The 20033-nt window shown below is 40.7% G+C and overlaps 1 protein-coding gene across 1 annotated transcript in view; it reads right to left on the bottom strand.

Moving 5' to 3' along the window:
* Positions 1–11493, bottom strand: part of RP1 (RP1 axonemal microtubule associated) — a 406368-nt gene extending 394875 nt beyond the window's left edge. Inside the window, exons 1-2 of the mRNA XM_075828106.1 lie at positions 10849–11493; positions 8550–8721 (exon numbers count right to left, since the gene is read on the bottom strand). Of these exons, the coding sequence (XP_075684221.1) occupies positions 8550–8721; positions 10849–11493 (817 nt within the window). The remainder of the gene's footprint in view (positions 1–8549; positions 8722–10848) is intronic.
* Between the last annotated feature and the right edge of the window lie 8540 nt (positions 11494–20033).

Below are 20033 nucleotides of genomic sequence, written 5' to 3' on the forward strand. Positions count from 1 at the left end.
CCATAACTGAACTGCATATTCTAGATGAGGCCCCACTAATGCTTTGTCCCGCGAGTCCATGCCTCTTTTAATACACAACAATATCTTGTCCCGCGAGTCCATGCCTCTTTTAATACACAACAATATCTTGCTGGCCCTTGAAGCAGCTGATTGACATTGCATGCTGTTAATTAGTTTATGATCTACAAGTACACCCAGATCCTTCTCAACAAGTGACCCTCCCAGTATAGCTCCCCCTAGGACATATGATGCAGGCAGATTGTTGGTACCCAGATGCATAACTTTACATAAATCTATATTAAACTTAATTTGCCAAGTGGATGTCCATACAGTTAGTGTGTCCAAATCAGCTTGCAATTTACGAACATCTTCCATAGACTGATCAATACTACATAGCATGGCGTCATCTGCAAAAATAGAAATAGTGCTATTAATCCCATCCTCTATATCATTAATAAATAAGTTGAATAATAGTGGTCCCAGCAGAGAACCCTGGGGTACACCACTTATAACTGGGGACTATTCAGAGTAGGAATCATTGACCAAAACGCTCTGAATAGGGTCCTTGAGCCAATTCTCAATCCAATTACAAACTATACTTTCTAAACCTATAGTCCTTAATTTACCCATTAGACGTCTATGAGGGACAGTGTCAAATGCCTTTGCAAAGTCCAAAAACACTAAATCCACAGCGGCCCCTCTGTCTAGGCTTCTGCTCACCTCTTCATAAAAACAAATCAGGTTGGTTTGACAGCTTCTGTCCTTAGTAAAACCGTGCTGGCTGTCACTTATAATACTATTTTTTGTCACATAATCCTGTATATAGTCCCTCAATAGCCCCTCAAACATTTTCCCCACGATGGATGTTAAGCTTACTGGTCTATAATTACCCGGGGAAGACCTAGTGCCCTTTTTGAAAATAGGCATCGAATTTGCCCTGCGCCAGTCCCTTGGCACTATACCAGTCACAAGAGAATCTCTAAATATTATGAAGAGGGGGACAGAAATAACTGAACTAAGCTCTTTAAGAACTCCAGGGTGTAACCCATCTGGTCCCGGGGCCTTGTGCACATTTATTTTATTTTATTTAGCTTGCACCACATTCAGCCAATTCAGTATATCAACTGATATATTAACAGCACCGGCACCGGCTACATCAGCTGCTCTTTCTTCTGTTGTATATACAGAACTAAAGTATCCATTTAGTAACTCTGCCTTCTCTTGATCCGCTGTGACCAACTCCCCATTACCACTATTTAGGGGTCCTGCATGTTCAAACCTTGGCTTTTTTGCATTTACACACTTGAAGAATTTTTTTGGATTTGTTTTACTATCCTTGGCCACCTGCCTTTCATTTTGTATTTTTTCTGATTTTATTACCTTTTTGCAGATTTTATTAAGCTCTTTATAATTTACAAAGGCAACAGCTGTATTTGTATTTGCTCAGATTTGTATTTTTCAAATGCCCTTTTTTTGTCATATATTGCGCTTCATACAGAAGGTGTAAGCCATGTGGGGTTTAATTTTAGTCGTTTATACTTGTTACCTATAGGAATAAATTTTGCACTATAATTATACAAAGTACATTTTAAGATCTCCCATTTATCATTTGTACCATTATTTGACATTAGTTCTTCCCAGTCTATATCCTGAATTGCAGCCTTCATCCTGGGGAAATTGGCCTTCTTAAAATTAAGTGTTTTTTCCCTCCCAGCCTGTGTTTTTTTTTACAGTATATGTAAAATATAACTATATTGTGATCACTGTTACCAAGGTTTTCACGAACATTGACATTCCCAACAAGCTCTGCATTATTAGAAATGACCAGATCCAACAGAGCTTCACCTCTAGTCGTGTCTTCCACAAACTGGCCCATAAAATTTTCCTGCAACAGGTTGAGGAAATGTCTCCCCTTTGTAGATGAAGCCGAACCATGACATAAATTAATATCCCGGTAATTAAAATCTCCCATTATCACTACAGTACCAGCCTGTCCAGCCCGCTCCATCTGTTTATATAGCTGACCTTCCATCTCCTCAGTTATATTGGGGGGTCTATAGATTACACCAAAAGTATTTTTTTTCAGTGTTTACCTCCCTTTGTAATTCCACCCACAAGGTTTCAACCTCCTCACAATATTCACCCACTATTGTCTCTTTCACACTCACCTTCATATCGCTTCTCACATACAGACATACACCGCCACCTTTCCTATTCGCCCTGTCTTTCCGAAACAGTGTAAAACCCTGTAGATTTACAGCCCAGTCATGTGAAGAGTCCGGCCATGTTTCAGCAACACCAACTATATCTATATGTTCCTCCAGTACCAAGTCCTCCGGCTCCCCCATTTTACTTGCTGGACTTCTGACATTGGTGAACATACACTTTAACTTGCCTTTCAGTTTTTAACTTTCAGTATGAGAAATGTGATTATTTGACATTATTTGGGCATTTTTATTTTCACTGCTGTTTTGTAACAAAAGGATCTCCTTACCCTGTTGTCTAGTCCTCTCCGCACAGTCTATTTCTCCCCCCACCAATATAGTCTGACCCCTCTCTAACCTGACTACCCCTTTATTTTCTACATTGACCTCCCTCCTCAGCCCTAGTTTAAATACTCCGCCACCCCAGCTAGAATTCTCTCCCCCAGCACAGCGGACACCCTTCCATTTAGGTGCAAATCATCTGCAGAATACATTTTGTACCCCAATGAAAAGTCAGCCCAGTGCTCTAGGAACCCAAAGCCTTCTCCTCTACACCAAGACATAAGCCATGCATTTAACTCCCTGAGCTCCCGCTGTCTTTCCTGTGAAACGCATGGCACAGGCAGTATTCCTGAGAATACTACCTTGGAGGTCCTTCCCTTCAGCTTATAGCCTAGTTCTTTATAAAATTATTCTTAAGGCTCCGCCACCTACCATTTATTCTGACATTGGTATAACAGAAAATACTTTGGGCATGATGGATGTAGCACTAGATAATCTTGGGGAGAAATTTGTAGGATACAATAGGAGGTAGCTGGTATATGCTGGTTGGAAGTATGACTAGCAGGGAGGTTTGTGTATGGAGGTTCTAAGGTCAGATAGACATCACATGACAAGTATTGGCTTCTTTTTCTCTACTATGATCCTTCAAACATAATTTACACAGGAAACAGAAAAGAATTTGAGGCTCTGATCTGCCCTATATAAAAATTTGTAAAATGACGAGAAGTACAGTAAATATCTAGCATCGACTAGTGGATCTGTACAGTGGCGTAGCTATAGGGGTCGCAGCGGTCGCAGTTGCGACCGGGCCCCTAAGCCTGGGGGCCCACGGGCCCCCATTGCCGTACAGCATGCAAATAAATTTTCTGTGCCGTGAAGCCGGCACTTCCTGGTTACGGTCTCATGGTACACTTCGTGTACCATGTGACCGTGTTGTCACATGACACGTCTTCCAGCCAGTGCAGTGGAAGAGTCGGTACGGAGGACTCCAGGTGAGCTGCAGAGTCTGTATTGTGTTGTCTTGTAATGTAATGTATTGTGTTGCCTTGTATTGTAATGTAATGTATTGTGTTGCCTCGTAATGTATTGTGTTGTGTTGTCTTGTAATGTGTTGTATTGTGCTGTTTGCTTTGGAGGGGGGGCCCGTTAAATTACGGCCCCCCTCCTCTCTCCACCGCAAACTGCACAATACAACACAATACTTTACAAACTGTGGGTCGCGACCCCCTGGGATGTCATGTGAAGACCTCCGGGGAGTAGCGAGTTACTCACCGAGGTCCCGGTTCCATTCAATGATGGAGCAAGGAGCTGATGTCTCCTTTCTGCAGCATTCACCGTGCCCTGAGCGGCTCGACGCAGGCAGGCGGGATGTAGCGACATCATCGCGCCTGTCTGCACCGAGTCACTCATAGCACACACCGGAGAAGGCGAAGGAACGGGGATAGGTAAGTAATTATGCTATTTTTCTATTATGCACATATGGGGGCATTATACTGTATGGGGGCTGATATGGCATGGGGGCTAATATGGGGGAATTATACTGTATGGGGTGGCTGATATGGGGGGCATTATACTGTATGGGGAGCTCATATGGGGGCATTATACTGTATGGGGAGCTCATATGGAGAGGCATTATACTGTATGGGGAGCTGATATGGAGGGGCATTATACTGTATGGGGAGCTGATATGGGGGCATTATACTGTATGGGGAGCTGATATGGGGCATTATACTGTATGGGAGCTGATATGGAGGGACATTTTACTTTATGGGAGCTGATATGGAGGGGCATTATACTGTATGGGGAGCTGATATGGGGGCATTATACTGTATGGGGAGCTGATATGGGGGCCATTATACTGTATGGGAGCTGATATGGAGTAGCATTATACTGTATGGGAGCTGATATGGAGGGGTATTATACTGTATGGGGGGCTGATATGGAGGGGCATTATACTGTATGTGGGGCTGATATGGGTGCACTATACTGTATGGGGAGCTGATATGGAGGGCATTATACTGTATGGGGGCTGATATGGGGGGCACAAAACTGTATGGGGAGTTGATATAGGGGGCATTATACTGTATGTGGGGGGCTGATATGGGGGGCATTATACTGTATACTGTATGGGGAGCTCATATGGGGGCATTATATTGTATGGGAAGCTCATATGGGGGGCATTATACTGTATGGGGGGCATTATACTGTATGGGGGCAACTATGTGGGGCATTATAGTGTGGGGGCTGATATGGGGAGCATTATACGGTATGGGGATGTTATGGGGGCATTATACTGTATGGGGCATTATACTGTGTGGGGGCAGCTATGGGAGCATTATACTGTGTGGGGGCATTATACTATGGGGGCTGTTGGGCAAAGTGTCTGGGCATAGGCACACGCAGGGGTCTGATGATGGTTGTGTTGGAGAGGGATAGGGGAGCCCAAGCTGAATTCTTGCACCTGGGCCCACTAGCCTTTAGCTACACCCCTGGATCTGTATACCCTACTATGTTTAGTAAAAGCAAAAGTTACCTAATCAAAAGATAAAGCTTTGTGTTTACAGTATGTATAAATATATATATATACATTGGGGAGCTTTACTAAGACCGGCATTTCATTTGTCAGTCTTAATAAGAAAGAAACTGGAGTAAGATGTGACAAAGCTGACATCTATGCGTGCATGCTTCCGTGTTGTGCAGTAGAATATCTGCTGCTGAAGAAATATCGCTGGCATCCTGGCCAGACTGACAGACCCCTGATGATAAGTATTGAAACGCGTAGGGTCGGGTGTAGTGAGGGAATCTTGCGTAGGGGGCAGTGGCATTGTTGTGTATCCATACATCGTGAGATCTGGGTGCGGTTAACGCAGGCTCCTGTGTGCATTAGGGCCATAACCACTGTTACACCAATGTTCAAACTCTGATTCCATATTTTGATATCTTTGTATATATACCCAGTCATAGAGGGTTCGCAAACGAATTAGGACTTGGAGTATCTTGTTTAATACGTTTTTAAATACACGGTTGGGCTTTTCACAGTGGTGATTGTACCCCTGTTTTTAGATAGCTATGAAATAAAAGTTATACATTTTACTCATTTATCACTTCAGTGAATTTAAAGCTATTAAGAGGGACACATTTATGAATCCCCCCTCCATTATTTATACACTATATGAACAAAAGTATTGGAACGCCAACACAATATACCTACAGGAGCTTTTATGACAGCCTATTCTAAATCCAAGGCTTGCTTGCAGCTGCTCGGCCATGGAAACCCATGCCGTAATGGAAACCCATGCCGTAAAGCTCCTGGTGCACAGTTTTTGTGCAGATGTTAAAGGACAGGTGTCGCGCAAAAATTTTTTTTATATGTTTTGGGTTTTAGTATGTTAATAAAATAAATTTTATTTATTTGTGTTTTTGTGTTTTACTTTTTTCTTTTTTCTAACTTTTACTTCTCTATGGGGGCTGCCATTTTTTTTTTTCATCTCTGTATGTGTCGATTAACGACACATACAGAGATGGAATACGGCACATACATCCCCATAGTGAATGCGAACGGGAGCCGTTCCATTCACTATAGCGTACGTCGTCTGTGTGGGAACGGCGCATGCGCCGCTCCCACACAGTCCAAAAGGAAGGTCTTCGGCCGAGCGACATCCGGCGCCATTTTCATATGTACCGGAAGCCGCAGCCAGACAGTAAGATGACTACTTCCGTTGGCGACTTCCGTCCACATGTTAAGAAGCAAGGACTAGGAGCGGAGGGGCTCTGACGGAGCGGACGGAGTGGAGGCAGCGGCGGCGGCAGGAGCAGGTAAGTTATATTTGTGTTTGTGAGTGTTATACTGTCTTATTACCACTGTATCTAATCCTCCTACACTGTGCATTCGCTCAAAAAATGGCGGCACACAGTGTAGGAGGTTTGAACATTCAACCCCCTCCTTTCTCCTGGCACTAGCCAGGATAAAGGAGGGGGCATTGTGCGAGCATACTAGACCGAGTGTGTCTACACCAGATTTGCAGCATAAAGCAATGAGGTTGCTTTACCACATTGCAATGCTGCAATTTTGGGAATTGCTCCCTCTAGTGACCAGCACATGGAAATGTTATAAATTAGAATCTAATTTATAATATTTCCTGACTTATTAAAAAAAATGAAAACAATGTGTAATCATTTATTGACTAACAGTTTAACTAAAAAAAACAAAACAACTTTACGTGGTCTAAGTTGCTGTAGTTCCTAAGTGCTTCCAGTTTGCAATAATACTACCCACAGTTGTTCATGGAATATCTAGGAGGGAAGAAATTTCACAAACTGACTTGAAATGGTGGTGTCCTATTACAGTACCACGCTGGAGTAAAGTGGGCTCTTTAGAATGACCAAATGTTTATAAAGGCGACTGCATGGCTAGTGTTGGATTTTATACACCTGTGGCAATGGGAGTGAATGAAACACCTGAATTTAACGATGAAGAGGTGTGTCCCAATACTTTTGTCCATATATAGAATATATTAATTTAAGCATGGGCTAATTCTGTGCTTTTATTAGAACCCAAAAATATATTACAAATAAAAAATGGTTTATAAACCAATCCTTATTGCCCATTGTCTGAACACTACCCAGAGTCAACAATATGTTTGTAGAAATAATAAGTGCAACGTACAGATGTTGCAGAGCTGAATTTGATATCAAATCATTTGTTTTGTGAACCGTGTATTAAAAACAACCAGTCACCTCCCCGGACATGTCCATTTAAAGAGGCTCTGTCACTAGTTTAGTAATGCCCAATCTCCTAGCTAATCTGATAGGCGCTGTCACACTGATAACTCCGGTAAAATTGTGTCCCAAAAGTCTATTATTTTAAAGGTTATGAGCATTTTTCTAAATATGCAAATGAGCCTATACTAGACAAGTGGGAGGTAACAGCAGCGATTCTCCTGAGGTGGAGCCTCCTCACATCCTCTCACACTGTCCTATCAGCATGAAGCTGCTTCACACAGTGTGAGAGACTGAGGCTGGAGGGAAGGGGGATCACTTTAAACAGCCATATCTGTGGTTTTGGTGACATATGAAAGATGAGATTCAGTTTCATAGCTGTATAGTATATGATCACGCTCTGTTGCTGGGCAGGGCAGGGGGAGAAGCTGGATGCTTATTGATCGGCGACATACAGAAAACATTACATGGCCCAGAGTGAAAAGAAAGAGTCACCTCCTATTTGGCTATTAGAGCTAAATTAGCATATTTAGAAAAATTCTCATAACTTTGCAAATAATAAAAAATGTTGAAAAAAGATTACACTGTAGTTATCAGCATCACAGCGCCTATTAGATTAGTTAGGAGATAGGGAATTACTAAACTAGGGGCAGATCCTCTTTAAATAAATACTTGTATTCTTCATGAAATAACAATTCCAGAACATGTTTTCTTAGAACTCTGTGTTGTGCCATTCCTCTGTTATTCCTCCAAAAAGTTTCTGAATAAATTTACAACTGCCTGTGTAGGGACACACTCCCAAATGGGTAACACTCAGTAGTCAATTTATTCATACATTTCTAGGATGAATAACAGAGGAACGGGAAAACGTAGAGTACTAAGAAAAGATGCTCCAGAATTGTTATGTCATGGGGAATACAAATATTTACTAAATCAGACATGTCAGGAGAGCGAACAGGCCATCTTTAGGATAGCTCAGTAGGTTTACTGGCATTACAATATAATATACAATACTATACAATATAATAATAACAACAGATATTGTACTATTGTGACAGGTATTGTCAGAGTATTGTGATATCAGGATGAGCTGCCCAGAATGACATCTTTTCTCCCCCTGAAATGACAAACTCAGCTCTGCTACATCTATAAGTCACATACATTATTGCAGCAGTTTATCTGACAGTTTCTTGATACACTTCCAATCATCGACTTGTTAACAAGGGGATACTCTATGTGTTATTGCCAAGGTGCTAGTTCATCTGACCTGTCCATATTAGTATTATATGAAACAGTCAATGGGAATTAATGGTTAGAAAAGTTTGTCAGATTTATTCTACTCACGGCTTTTCATCTCTGGTTTTGATCTTGATTTAGGAAATACGCGCTGGGAGATCCCAGGTAATTTTGCAGGTAGAAATTCCATCTCAGACTCATAATTTCCCGGCTTGAAAGGTTCTCTGCCAGCTGCCACTATCGTTCCAGAACCCAGCAGGAGAGCATGAGTGCTAAGAATCTAAAGTGTAAAACCCAACAAGAGGACCAGTTAGAAAAGTAGGCAATGCCTAGATTAATATAGCCTCATGCACACGAAAATAGTTTTGCCGCCACAATTGCGGATAGTATAGGACACATTCTATCCTATGGGCCAATGCACACAACCGTCATCTCCACAGTCCGTGAATTGTCCGGACCGAAAAAAATAGGACAAGTCATTTTACGGGCCTCATTTTCGGCCCGGGCTCCTTAAAGTCAATGCACATCTTGTGTGTGCGCGGTCCGTGATTGTGGACGGCCCACGGTTGACTCTCCTCGGCTACGGTCGTGTGCATGAGGCCTAAGACATCTTATAAACTCTGATGAATGATTAAAGATAAACTGTCACGTTGAAAATTCTGTCCCATCTGCAGACATGTAATAGAGCAGGAGGAGCTGAGCGGTTTATTATATAAAGTGTTTTGAGAAATTATTCACTATAACTTGTAGTTAATTTTTTTATATCCCTCCTAAGGGTATGTTCACACGGCCTATTTACGGACGTAATTCGGGCGTTTTTGCCCCGAATTACGTCTCAAAATAGCGCCTCAATAGCGCTGACAAACATCTGCCCATTGAAAGCAATGGGCAGACGTTTGTCTGTTCACACGAGGCGTATATTTACGCGCCGCTGTCAAATGACGGCGCGTAAATAGACGCCCGCGTCAAAGAAGTGACCTGTCACTTCTTTGGCCGTAATTGGAGCCGTTATTCATTGACTCCAACGAATAGAAGCGCTAATTATGGCCGTAATTGACGCGGTGTTCAAGCGCCTGCACATGCTGGTACGGCTGAAATTACGGGGATGTTTTCAGGCTGAAACATCCCCGTAATTTCAGCCGTAACGGACGCCCTCGTGTGAACATACCCTTACTCTGGGCTTGAGTCAAGGGGGCGGGGTCACTCAGTGATTGACAGCTCAAACATGCATGATTATACAGGGAAAGCTGTCAATCAATGAGTCACTCCGCCCACCAAAACCATATACCCAGAGTGACCAAGGATTTAAATCAGTAAATTTCATTATATTGAATCTATGTATTTATCTACTTATATACTTTTGCCTGCAGATATTATAGTGCAATGTGAACGATCTGCTGTAAAAGGTAATTCAAAAGAGACAAATGCAACATAGTATTTTATTGGAATGGCTTAAATTTATTTATTTATTTATTTATTTATTTATGTTACAAAGATTGTAGGGAATTGAAGTATTGAAATGAGAGGAAATAAGTGGACAAATATGTTTTCTTTAGTTTTTATGGGTTTTCTGCAATCAGGGTCAATATATTTTTTTAGTTTTTGGAAAATCCTTTATGGAAAACTATATACGTAAAAACATGTAAGGCTGGATGCCGGTTTTTTTGGTTTTTTTTTTTAGCCATAGGAAAAACTGGTTCATAAAGGAAGAAAATGTATAAAGACAGGACTTCTATATTAGATTTTGTATCAACTCCTGCCCTTGGCTTAAAAAACAGCATCAAAAACTGCACAAATATGTGCATCAAAAACTGCATGTGTAAATTGAACCTAACTACATCTAAAAGCTACAGTTCACAGTTTTTACATTAAATTTTAACCTTGATATTTTTCCTAATGCAATATCTGGCTGCTATAGGAAATTACTGCAGTAAAAAAAATTCTGTTAATTCGCAGGGTGTGCAAGTAGCCTATTGTTGCATCAAGACTTAGAGCAGGGGTCAGCAAACTTCGGCACTCCAGCTGTTCTGAAACTACAATTCCCTGCATGCCCTGACAGTCTTTGGCTGTCTGGGCATGCTGGGAGTTGTAGTTTCTCAACAGCTAGAGTGACAAAAGTTGCTGACCCCTGACTTAGAGGGTTACCAGGTGTAGGTGTCTAGTGGTTCTTGCTCTGGCGGACCTAGTCTGGCCGTATAATTAAATATGATTGTACATTTCTGCATGTAATTCTACATTTCCCCTGTAGTGGTCGCTGCAGAGGAAATGAGCAGCAGATAGCCCCGTTCCCCGGAAAAATTAGTAGCTTGTTGGTGGTCTCTGGAGTCTGATATTAAATATTAAAGGGGCTGTCTGTGATGGGACCACCAATTTGAAGCAATACATGTCAGGATGCTTGTGCTCTTACCCTCCTTCCATCAGTGCTGTAGAGTTTGTAAACCGGAAATTGCATAACTTCAGATATTTGATCCAGAAATACATCAAAGTTTTGTATAGATTTCTTATTCAGCACTAAATTATGTTTGCACTCTTTATCTCCATTTTTTAATATGACAAAGTTCTTTGAGCTTCCAAGCACAACAGTATTTTCCCTTTGAAATGGGGCAACTTCATTTTGTCGAGCAAGCTGCACGACCCGGCGACGAGCACTGATCGGCCTGGTACTTTGCCACAGCAATGGCTTCTTACTCGCTCGTTCAAGGTTAATAGGCTTTATCTTTCTTTGATGGGAGCAAATGTAGGATTTACCATCTTCTAGTTCTTCTAGAGCAGTTATGCGGTGTATTCCACGCGGAGTTGTTATGTTTCTAACTCCAAAAGGCAGAGGAACTTTTTTAGAGAGGCTGTCTAGCAAGGCATCAAATGTTTTAAAAGATCGATTGGAGACAACCATTTTTATCCCACTAAACCTTGGGTCTCCGCTTTTGTAGAAACATAGCCTCTTGGTGAATCCAGGATCGGTCATTCGTGAATGTCGTGTGGAAAATGCCTGTACACTGCCTGTGGAATTGGCTTGGGAAACTGAGATATTGGTTGATGTAGTTTCACTCATTTTTGGTAGCAATCTAAAATAAATGCAGAGTATAAAATAAGAGCATTAATATGGAATAAATTAAAACTGATAAATAAGGTCTGATTTTGAAGACATCAGGATGGTAAATTAGAAAAGCTATAATGGTCACTAAAGTCTGGTACACTTTTTAGAATTTTTTTAGTTGATCAAGGTGGAATTAATTCAAATGTTTATGCAACTTTACTAGCGGTAAAAAGTTGCATATTTTAGTGCACAACTTTTTAGTCTTGCCACCGGGTGGGGCTTAGCCGAAGGGGCTGGGCCACCCAAAACAAATTTTCTATAATTTACGGCAGAAATTGATGTAAATTATTGTGGAAAACTACACCAGCTTTTAAATTACTGCACATATGTGAACAGAGCCTTATATATTATATTATATATATTAACAACTAGCAATACATTAAAATATAGCTCTTAACCTATTACAATAATATCTACATTTATTAAAGGATATCTAAAGACAGAAAATATTAGTATGACAAAATAACATTAGGCTGAAATTAATATAACACGCTGATGACATCTTATAGATAGGAAAGATATATTTCTAGTTAATTTAACTTAGTTATATATTAATTAAGGACTAATGCTCACAGGAGAGCCATGTACAGAGCCATAAGCACTATGTGTGCCGCTTTATGGTGCTCATTACTGTCCTGCATTAAAGGGTCGTTCTCGCCTAGGAGCATAGCTCCAAAATGCGATGTCCAGTGGAGCATGTCACAATTTTTTTCTGTCAGATTTATATGGAAAAGGACAGAAAAAAATTCTGTAAACCTCCTTATGAAATCAGAGGCATATGGAGGTAGAGCAGGGCCTAATAGAAGAATATGGACACCTAAGAATGGTTAATAGTTAGCCCTTTTCATTTCATACATGCAGAATTCCGATATCTCATATTCTTAAAGGGGTTTTCCCATGAGAGACATTTATGACATATCCACAGGATATGTCATAATTGTCAGATACGGGTCCCACCTCCGGGACCCGCACCTATCTTTAGAATGGGGCTAGCCTAAACTCCGTTCAGCCGCTCTGTGTTGCGGCTGAATGTGGTGAATTTCGACCATGAAAAAGGTTATATGGTTGTGAGTTACATCAACAGCGTAGCTAGCTGAGCTACGCTGTTTCCGTAACTCCCATAGTAGTCAATGGCAGTTACATAAGCAACGTAGCATGCGAGCTACGCTGTTTCTGTAACTACCATTAAGTTCGATGGGACTTACGGAAACAGAATAGCTCAGCGAGCTACGCTGTTTACATAACTCACGACCATATAACCTTCTTCATGATCGGGATTACCCACATTCAGCCGCAACACAGATCGGCTGAACGGGGTTTAGGGAGCCCCGTTCTGGAGATAGGTGTAGGTCCCAGAGGTGCGACCCGCATCTATCTGACATTTATGACATATCCTGTGGATATTCAACAAAGCAGTAGGACAACAGCACACGTCTCCAAATCTTCAAAAAGGTTTTATTGTCAAAACATCTTGCGACAAACAGGCAACATTTCGACCCGCAGTGAGTGAAGGGTCTTTCTCAAGACTTGTGAAAAGACCCTTCACTCCTACTGCTTTGTTGGAAATTACATTATGCCAGAGAAGGTTTGGGGGAACTCGGGACTTGTGCTGCTTCAAAAATTTCCTATTTTTGACTCAATATCCTGTGGATATGTCATAAATGTCTCTCATGGGAAAACCCCTTTAACTGGGAGATTATCTTTCCATCCATTCTGACCAGACAAGAAGACTATATATACTGTGTTCACACTGTGCTCGGGCATTCAATTCAGCAGAGATGTTTGAAAGTAGTGCCAAATGTATGCCCCAGATATATGCCACTGTATCTCTGCCATACTGTGGTCGATGTCTGCCATTAAAAAAACATATACCATGCAATATGTACTTTTTTGAATACGTTATATTGAAAAGTGTCGTCAACTATGATTTTCTTTGCAGTTGAGAAAAAGGTATACTGACGTATTCCGGCCAAATGATATTTCAATTCTTAACTAATTTTCTTCAGAATATAAGCTGTTTATATAATTTAGAGAATTTCCTTGGGAACTTTGCAATTTGCAAGAAGTTGTAGTTTAATACAAAGGTTACTTGCATCTTGTTTAAAGGCTAAGTAACCTTTGAAACTTTTATTTTTATTTTACTAAAACAATGTATTATAGTGTTTAGTGCAACTTTGTAATTGGATTTTATTAAAAATTTATTTTACTTTGTGAGATATAGCTTCTGTGTCTTGCGCTAAAACCCGAATACGTCTGACGGCTTTGATGAGAGCGTGTACACGCAGGATCCACCTGTTATTGATCACATCTAAATTATGAACTTAGATGTGATCGATAACAGGTGGATCCTGCATGTAGAGACAAGCAGGACCCGCTGTCACCGAAGCCGCCAGTCCTTAGATGTGATTGATAACAGCTGGATCCTGCACGTCAGAGACAAGCAGGACCCGTTGTCCCGCTGACTTGACGGATTTGGGTTTCAGCGTAAGACACAACATCTAAAAAAAACCTTCAAAAGTTTCCATAGCCTTTAAGGTGTACAACAGCACACACCGTGCATAGGAGTAAAAGTCTCAGGCTGTATAAGCAAATCTTCCATTATTGAAAACCACTTTGATCGACCTTGATAAATCAGATACAATCTAGCCCTCCTTCCCACTTTGCCTTCATGATAAACTGCAAATGTCAAGCATATTAAAGTCACACGTAATTCCTTGCATTAATTTGCATTGAGCATTGGAGCTTATTTAATTGAAATACATACCAGCCATTACCAGTCTAGCTAATAATTACAATGTATACATGTTTAAGTAGATAGAACATAAGAGTGTGACAAGGGCAATCTTCGGGGAATGATTCTAGTTAAAGATTTATATCAGTCTGCCGCCGCATATAAATATAGATGACGTTCCTTCTGGAGGATTTCCTAGAGTTCCATAGTCTACTATTCATCTTCTCACCTAAATGTTACAGCTCACCTATCACCTGGTATAAACTACTTTTTTTTTTTTTTTTTTTTGCGATATTACATATTAATTTATACTCTTTATGGAAAAAAAAACAAACATACTCAATTCTGGGCAGCTACTTCTGTAGTCCTCTCTTTATTTTTCTAAAGAGCCCAACTTCCTTGAAAGATAAAAGACTTCTTGTCTCTATTGGGTTTGGGCTGATCGCTCATCATAGGTGTGCTAGAAACTGGGGAATCATTACCTCTACTGCAGAGGTAGTGTGGTCTACTGGGAGAATGGAAACTCTCTATTTTTAATGGGTCAAGCACTTATTACAGGTATGCTATTTCCTGGGCTGCCACTTCCCCTGCATACCTCTAAAGTTAGCAAACATTTTTGGTTGAAATTGGTAACTCCAATCTCTTGGCACAGTAGAAATTTTTTTCTATTCTCTTTTTTTAAGGAGGGCGGCAAAACTGGGCACTGCTTAAGGACCCAGAGCATTAGGGGGAACACAGCCCTACACCTAAAAACTGCACCATATAGGGGTCAGCACTCCATTTTCTTATATGGATCTCTGAACGCCTGCTTTCCCTTATAAAACGAAATAATATAGTCCTGGCTGCTTGCAGCCACTATTAGGAGGAGCTTATTGCTTACGAATTTATACAGCTAGTAGAGATGAGCAAATTAATTCTACACAAAGCAAATTCAATCAGAATTTCCCGAAAGTTTCAGATTTGGCAAATTTTGAAACTTTTGGGGTTTGTGGCGCACGAATCACGGCAAAATGGTGGCCATCCATTTTATAGATTATTAAAATGTCACATGACCTTAAGTGGGCTTCCCCATAATGCCTTGCAGGCAGCCTTCCCAAAATGCACTGCAGTTACCCCTCCCTCTACCCATATTTATTGCTGACACTTTCTGCAAATGAAATCTAGTATTACTTACCAGCCGTTCAAATGAATGTAACACATAGATGAGCTGGGTCTGCCAGAGCAAAGCCCCTCTTATTTAGTGGCTCTCCGCTCTGGGTCATAGAGGGAGCTGGAAGTAAGAGACCCCCACTCTCCTGTCAATGATGCCCTAATAGGACATATGGAAAAGGGTTGTCTTAATGAGATAACCCTTTAATATTACAAAGTTACTTCCTAAATATAAGTACAATAACATTACAGCAGACTTTATCTGTGTACATATAGATAGTCCAGAAATATCTTGAGTGGGTTATAGATTAGTATATATATATATATATATACGGTGAAGGAAATAAGTATTTGATCCCTTGCTAATTTTGTACGTTTGCCCACTGTCAAAGACATGAACAGTCTAGAATTTTTAGGCTAGGTTAATTTTACCAGTGAGAGATAGACTATATTTAAAAAAAAACTGAAAATAACATTGTCAAAATTATATATATTTATTTGCATTGTGCACAGAGAAATAAGTATTTGATCCCTTTGGCAAACAAGACTTAATACTTGGTGGCAAAACCATTGTTGACAAGCACAGCAGTCAGACGTTTTTAGTAGTTGATGATGAGGTTTGCACACATGTTAGATGGAATTTTGGCCCACTCCTCTTTGCAGATCATCTGTAAATCATTAAGATTTCGAGGCTGTCGCTTGGCAACTCGGATCTTCAGCTCCCTCCATAAGTTTTCGATGGGATTAAAGTCTGGAGACTGGCTAGGCCACTCCATGACCTTAATGTGATTCTTTTTGAGCCACTCCTTTGTTGCCTTGGCTGTATGTTTCGGGTCATTGTCGTGCTGGAAGACCCAGCGACGAGCCAGTTTTAATGTCCTGGTGGAGGGAAGGAGGTTGTCACTCAGGATTTGACGGTACATGGCTCCATCCATTCTCCCATTGATGCGGATAAGTAGTCCTGTGCCCTTAGCAGAGAAACACCCCCAAAACATAATGTTTTCACCTCCATGCTTGACAGTGGGGACGGTTTTCTTTGGGTCATAGGCAGCATTTCTCTTCCTCCAAACATAGCGAGTTGAGTTAATGCCAAAGAGCTCAATTTTAGTCTCATCTGACCACAGCACCTTCTCCCAATCACTCTCAGAATCATCCAGATGTTCATTTGCAAACTTCAGACGGGCCTGTACATGTGTCTTCTTGAGCAGGGGGACCTTGCGGGCACTGCAGGATTTTAATCGTAATGTGTTACCAATGGTTTTCTTGGTGACTGTGGTCCCAGCTGCCTTGAGATCATTAACAAGTTCCCCCCGTGTAGTTTTCGGCGAGCTCTCACCTTCCTCAGGATCAAGGATATCCCACGAGGTGAGATTTTGCATGGAGCCCCAGATCGATGTCGATTGACAGTCATTTTGTATGTCTTCCATTTTCTTACTATTGCACCAACAGTTGTCTCCTTCTCACCCAGCTTCTTACTTATGGTTTTGTAGCCCATTCCAGCCTTGTGCAGGTCTATGATCTTGTCCCTGACATCCTTAGAAAGCTCTTTGGTCTTGCCCATGTTGTAGAGGTTAGAGTCAGACTGATTAATTGAGTCTGTGGACAGGAGTCTTTTATACAGGTGACCATGTAAGACAGCTGTCTTTAATGCAGGCACCAAGTTGATTTGGAGCGTGTAACTGGTCTGGAGGAGGCTGAACTCTTAATGGTTGGTAGGGGATCAAATACTTATTTCTCTGTGCACAATGCAAATAAATATATATAATTTTGACTATGTGATTCTCTTTTTTTTTTTTTATATAATCTATCTCTCACTGGTAAAATTAACCTAGCCTAAAAATTCTAGACTGCTCATGACTTTGACAGTGGGCAAACTTTCAAAATCAGCAAGGGATCAAATACTTGTTTCCTCCACTGTAGATAGATAGATAGATAGATAGATAGATAGATAGATAGATAGATAGATAGATAGATAGATAGATAGATAGATAGATAGATAGATAGATAGATAGATAGATAGATAGATAGATAGATAGATAGATAGATATGAGATAGATAGATAGATATGTGATAGATAGATAGATAGATATGTGATAGATAGATAGATAGATATGTGATAGATATGTGATAGATATGTGATAGATAGATAGATAGATAGATAGATAGATAGATAGATAGATAGATAGATAGATAGATAGATAGATAGAGATAGATAGATTAAGTGTTGTATCTTGATGTAATGTTTATTGCCTATCACTTATATATTATAAGTAAAGTATTTATATATATATATATATATATATATATATATATATATATATATATATATATATATATATATATATATATATATATATTTCTGCGAGGGTTGTATGTTACTCCTGTGGTGTGTGAAGTACTGGCGTATGTGTACATTGTAAATATTACAAGTAAACGGCTGTATATGAAACTGAGGTAACAAACTAGGAACGAAGTAAAGGGACGAAAAACAGTTAGACAAAAATCTCCTTTATCAGGGAGGTAGGAAATAAAAATACAATTCCGCCATTGTTTTTTGTTATTACGGAGTTAACTGTGCGGTATAAATGACATGATAACTTTATTTTGTGGGTCGCTACAATAAGAGCAACACTAAATGCATATACGTTTGTTTTTCTTTTCTACTTTTGCCTAATAAAAACACTTAATTTTTGTACACAGACATTTTTTTTTTTGGTCAAAGGAGCTCTATGTGAGCTTATTTTTTTTACAGAATGAGTTGTAGTTTTCATTAATACCATTTTGGGGTACACACTACTTTTTTGTCCCTTTTTTTTTTTTTCGGAGGCGGGATGAAAAAATAAAACAGCAATTTTGGCATTGTTTTTAGTATTGTTTTATGGCGTTCACCGAGTAGGATAAATATTGTGATACAGCGATACCAGATAAGTATATATATATATTTTTTTATACTTTTTTCCAAAATAAAGGGGTTTGTACAGGGAAATGAAGCGATTTTATTTATTTTTTTCTTATTTTTTTTAGTCCCACTATGGGAAATGATCATCTGACTTTCTGATCACTCATATGATACATTGCAATACTATTGCAATGTATTATATGTGTCGGTGTAAAACTGACAGGCAGCCTAATAGGCCCTGCCTCTGGCTGGGCCTAATAGCTTCCATATATGGCAGACCTGGGAGCCATGGTTAGGCCTTAGGTTGCTATGGCAACTGATCAGCAGTCCCTTTGTCTAACTACTTAGATGCTGTAGTCAACATTGACCGTGGCATATAAGGGGCTAGATGTCCGTGATCTGTGATCAGAGTTATCACCTTAGAGCAAGGTTTCGGCTGTATATTACAGCCAACACCCGCAAGTGATGGCACCAGTGCAATGCCATTACAGCGTCGTAATAGTACGTGAGCGATGTCATACTTTTAGGGGGTTAAAGCTGAGCTCTGATTGAATGCTTTGAGCAATGAGACCAGTTTTCCTGTTAGACAGTTTTGATAAATTATCTTTAAAGGGTTTTTCCAGTTTGAAAACCCTATTTCATATACCCTATGAAGGAATTCCAAATTGATATAGGGGAGTCCTCTGTTCAGGATAATAATCTCTTGGACAGATGGGAGAGTGGCTACAAAAGACCATCTCTCACTCTGGATGATCTGTCCTGTCTTGCATTACACAGACAACCCATTGGTCTGAATGAGCACTGTGTAATGCTTATTTTCTCCCGTGGTGGCGCTGCAAAGAAATTGAACACCTGCTGGCAGGTTTTCCACAGATTACAGCTGGTTGCTGGGGGTCCCAGCATGAGGACACTTTATTGTCAGTTTATTGTCAAGGGACCTTCCTAACATTTGGGGATTGTCCAACACTTTTAAATAATGCGTTATACCTATTTAATTGGATTAGTAGACCCTCCATAAGATCTACCGATTTGGGATGTTCAGTGCCTATTTGACTGGACTGTACCTCTCAGATCAAGTGGTACTTCTATGACCATTTTCAGGCACCAGCATGTCAAAGGAGGCTTTAAAATATCTAATAAAATTATATTCTAGCTATGTTAATGGCCCTCAGGTGCTGTTATTTTTATGGGTGTACTGCAGGTGTCACTGTTATACAGGCACTGTACATGACACTATTTAACCCATTTAACCCCTAGGCGCACCAGGATGCAACTGTACGTCCATGTGGCCAGTGTCTTAAGGCAGAGGGACGTACAGTTACTGCGTGGTTCCCGGTGCACACAGTCGGCGACAGTGTGCACCGGGAACCGGGAGGCCAGCTGTCCCTGACAGCTGACACGCCACTGTATGCCGATATGCCGATCAGCGGCTTATTTCCGCTGATTTCGGCAATTAACCCTTTGATTGCGGTGATCGATTGCAATAACCGCATTCAGGGGCTTCTAGAACATCGGCAGACCTCACGATGAAATCGTGAGGTTTGCAGATAGCTAGCATGGCGATCGGAGGCCAAGTAATGGCCTCCGTGTCTGCCATGTACGGAAGCCTATCAGGATCAGCCTCCTGATAGACTTCCTGTCAGAGTGACAGGACGTCACTGCCGTTCGCGATGCACACTGTCGATGACAGTGTCTGTGACAGTGTCGGCGACAGTG

Source organism: Rhinoderma darwinii, chromosome 5 (genome assembly GCF_050947455.1).
Source record: "Rhinoderma darwinii isolate aRhiDar2 chromosome 5, aRhiDar2.hap1, whole genome shotgun sequence".
NCBI lineage: Eukaryota > Metazoa > Chordata > Amphibia > Anura > Rhinodermatidae > Rhinoderma > Rhinoderma darwinii.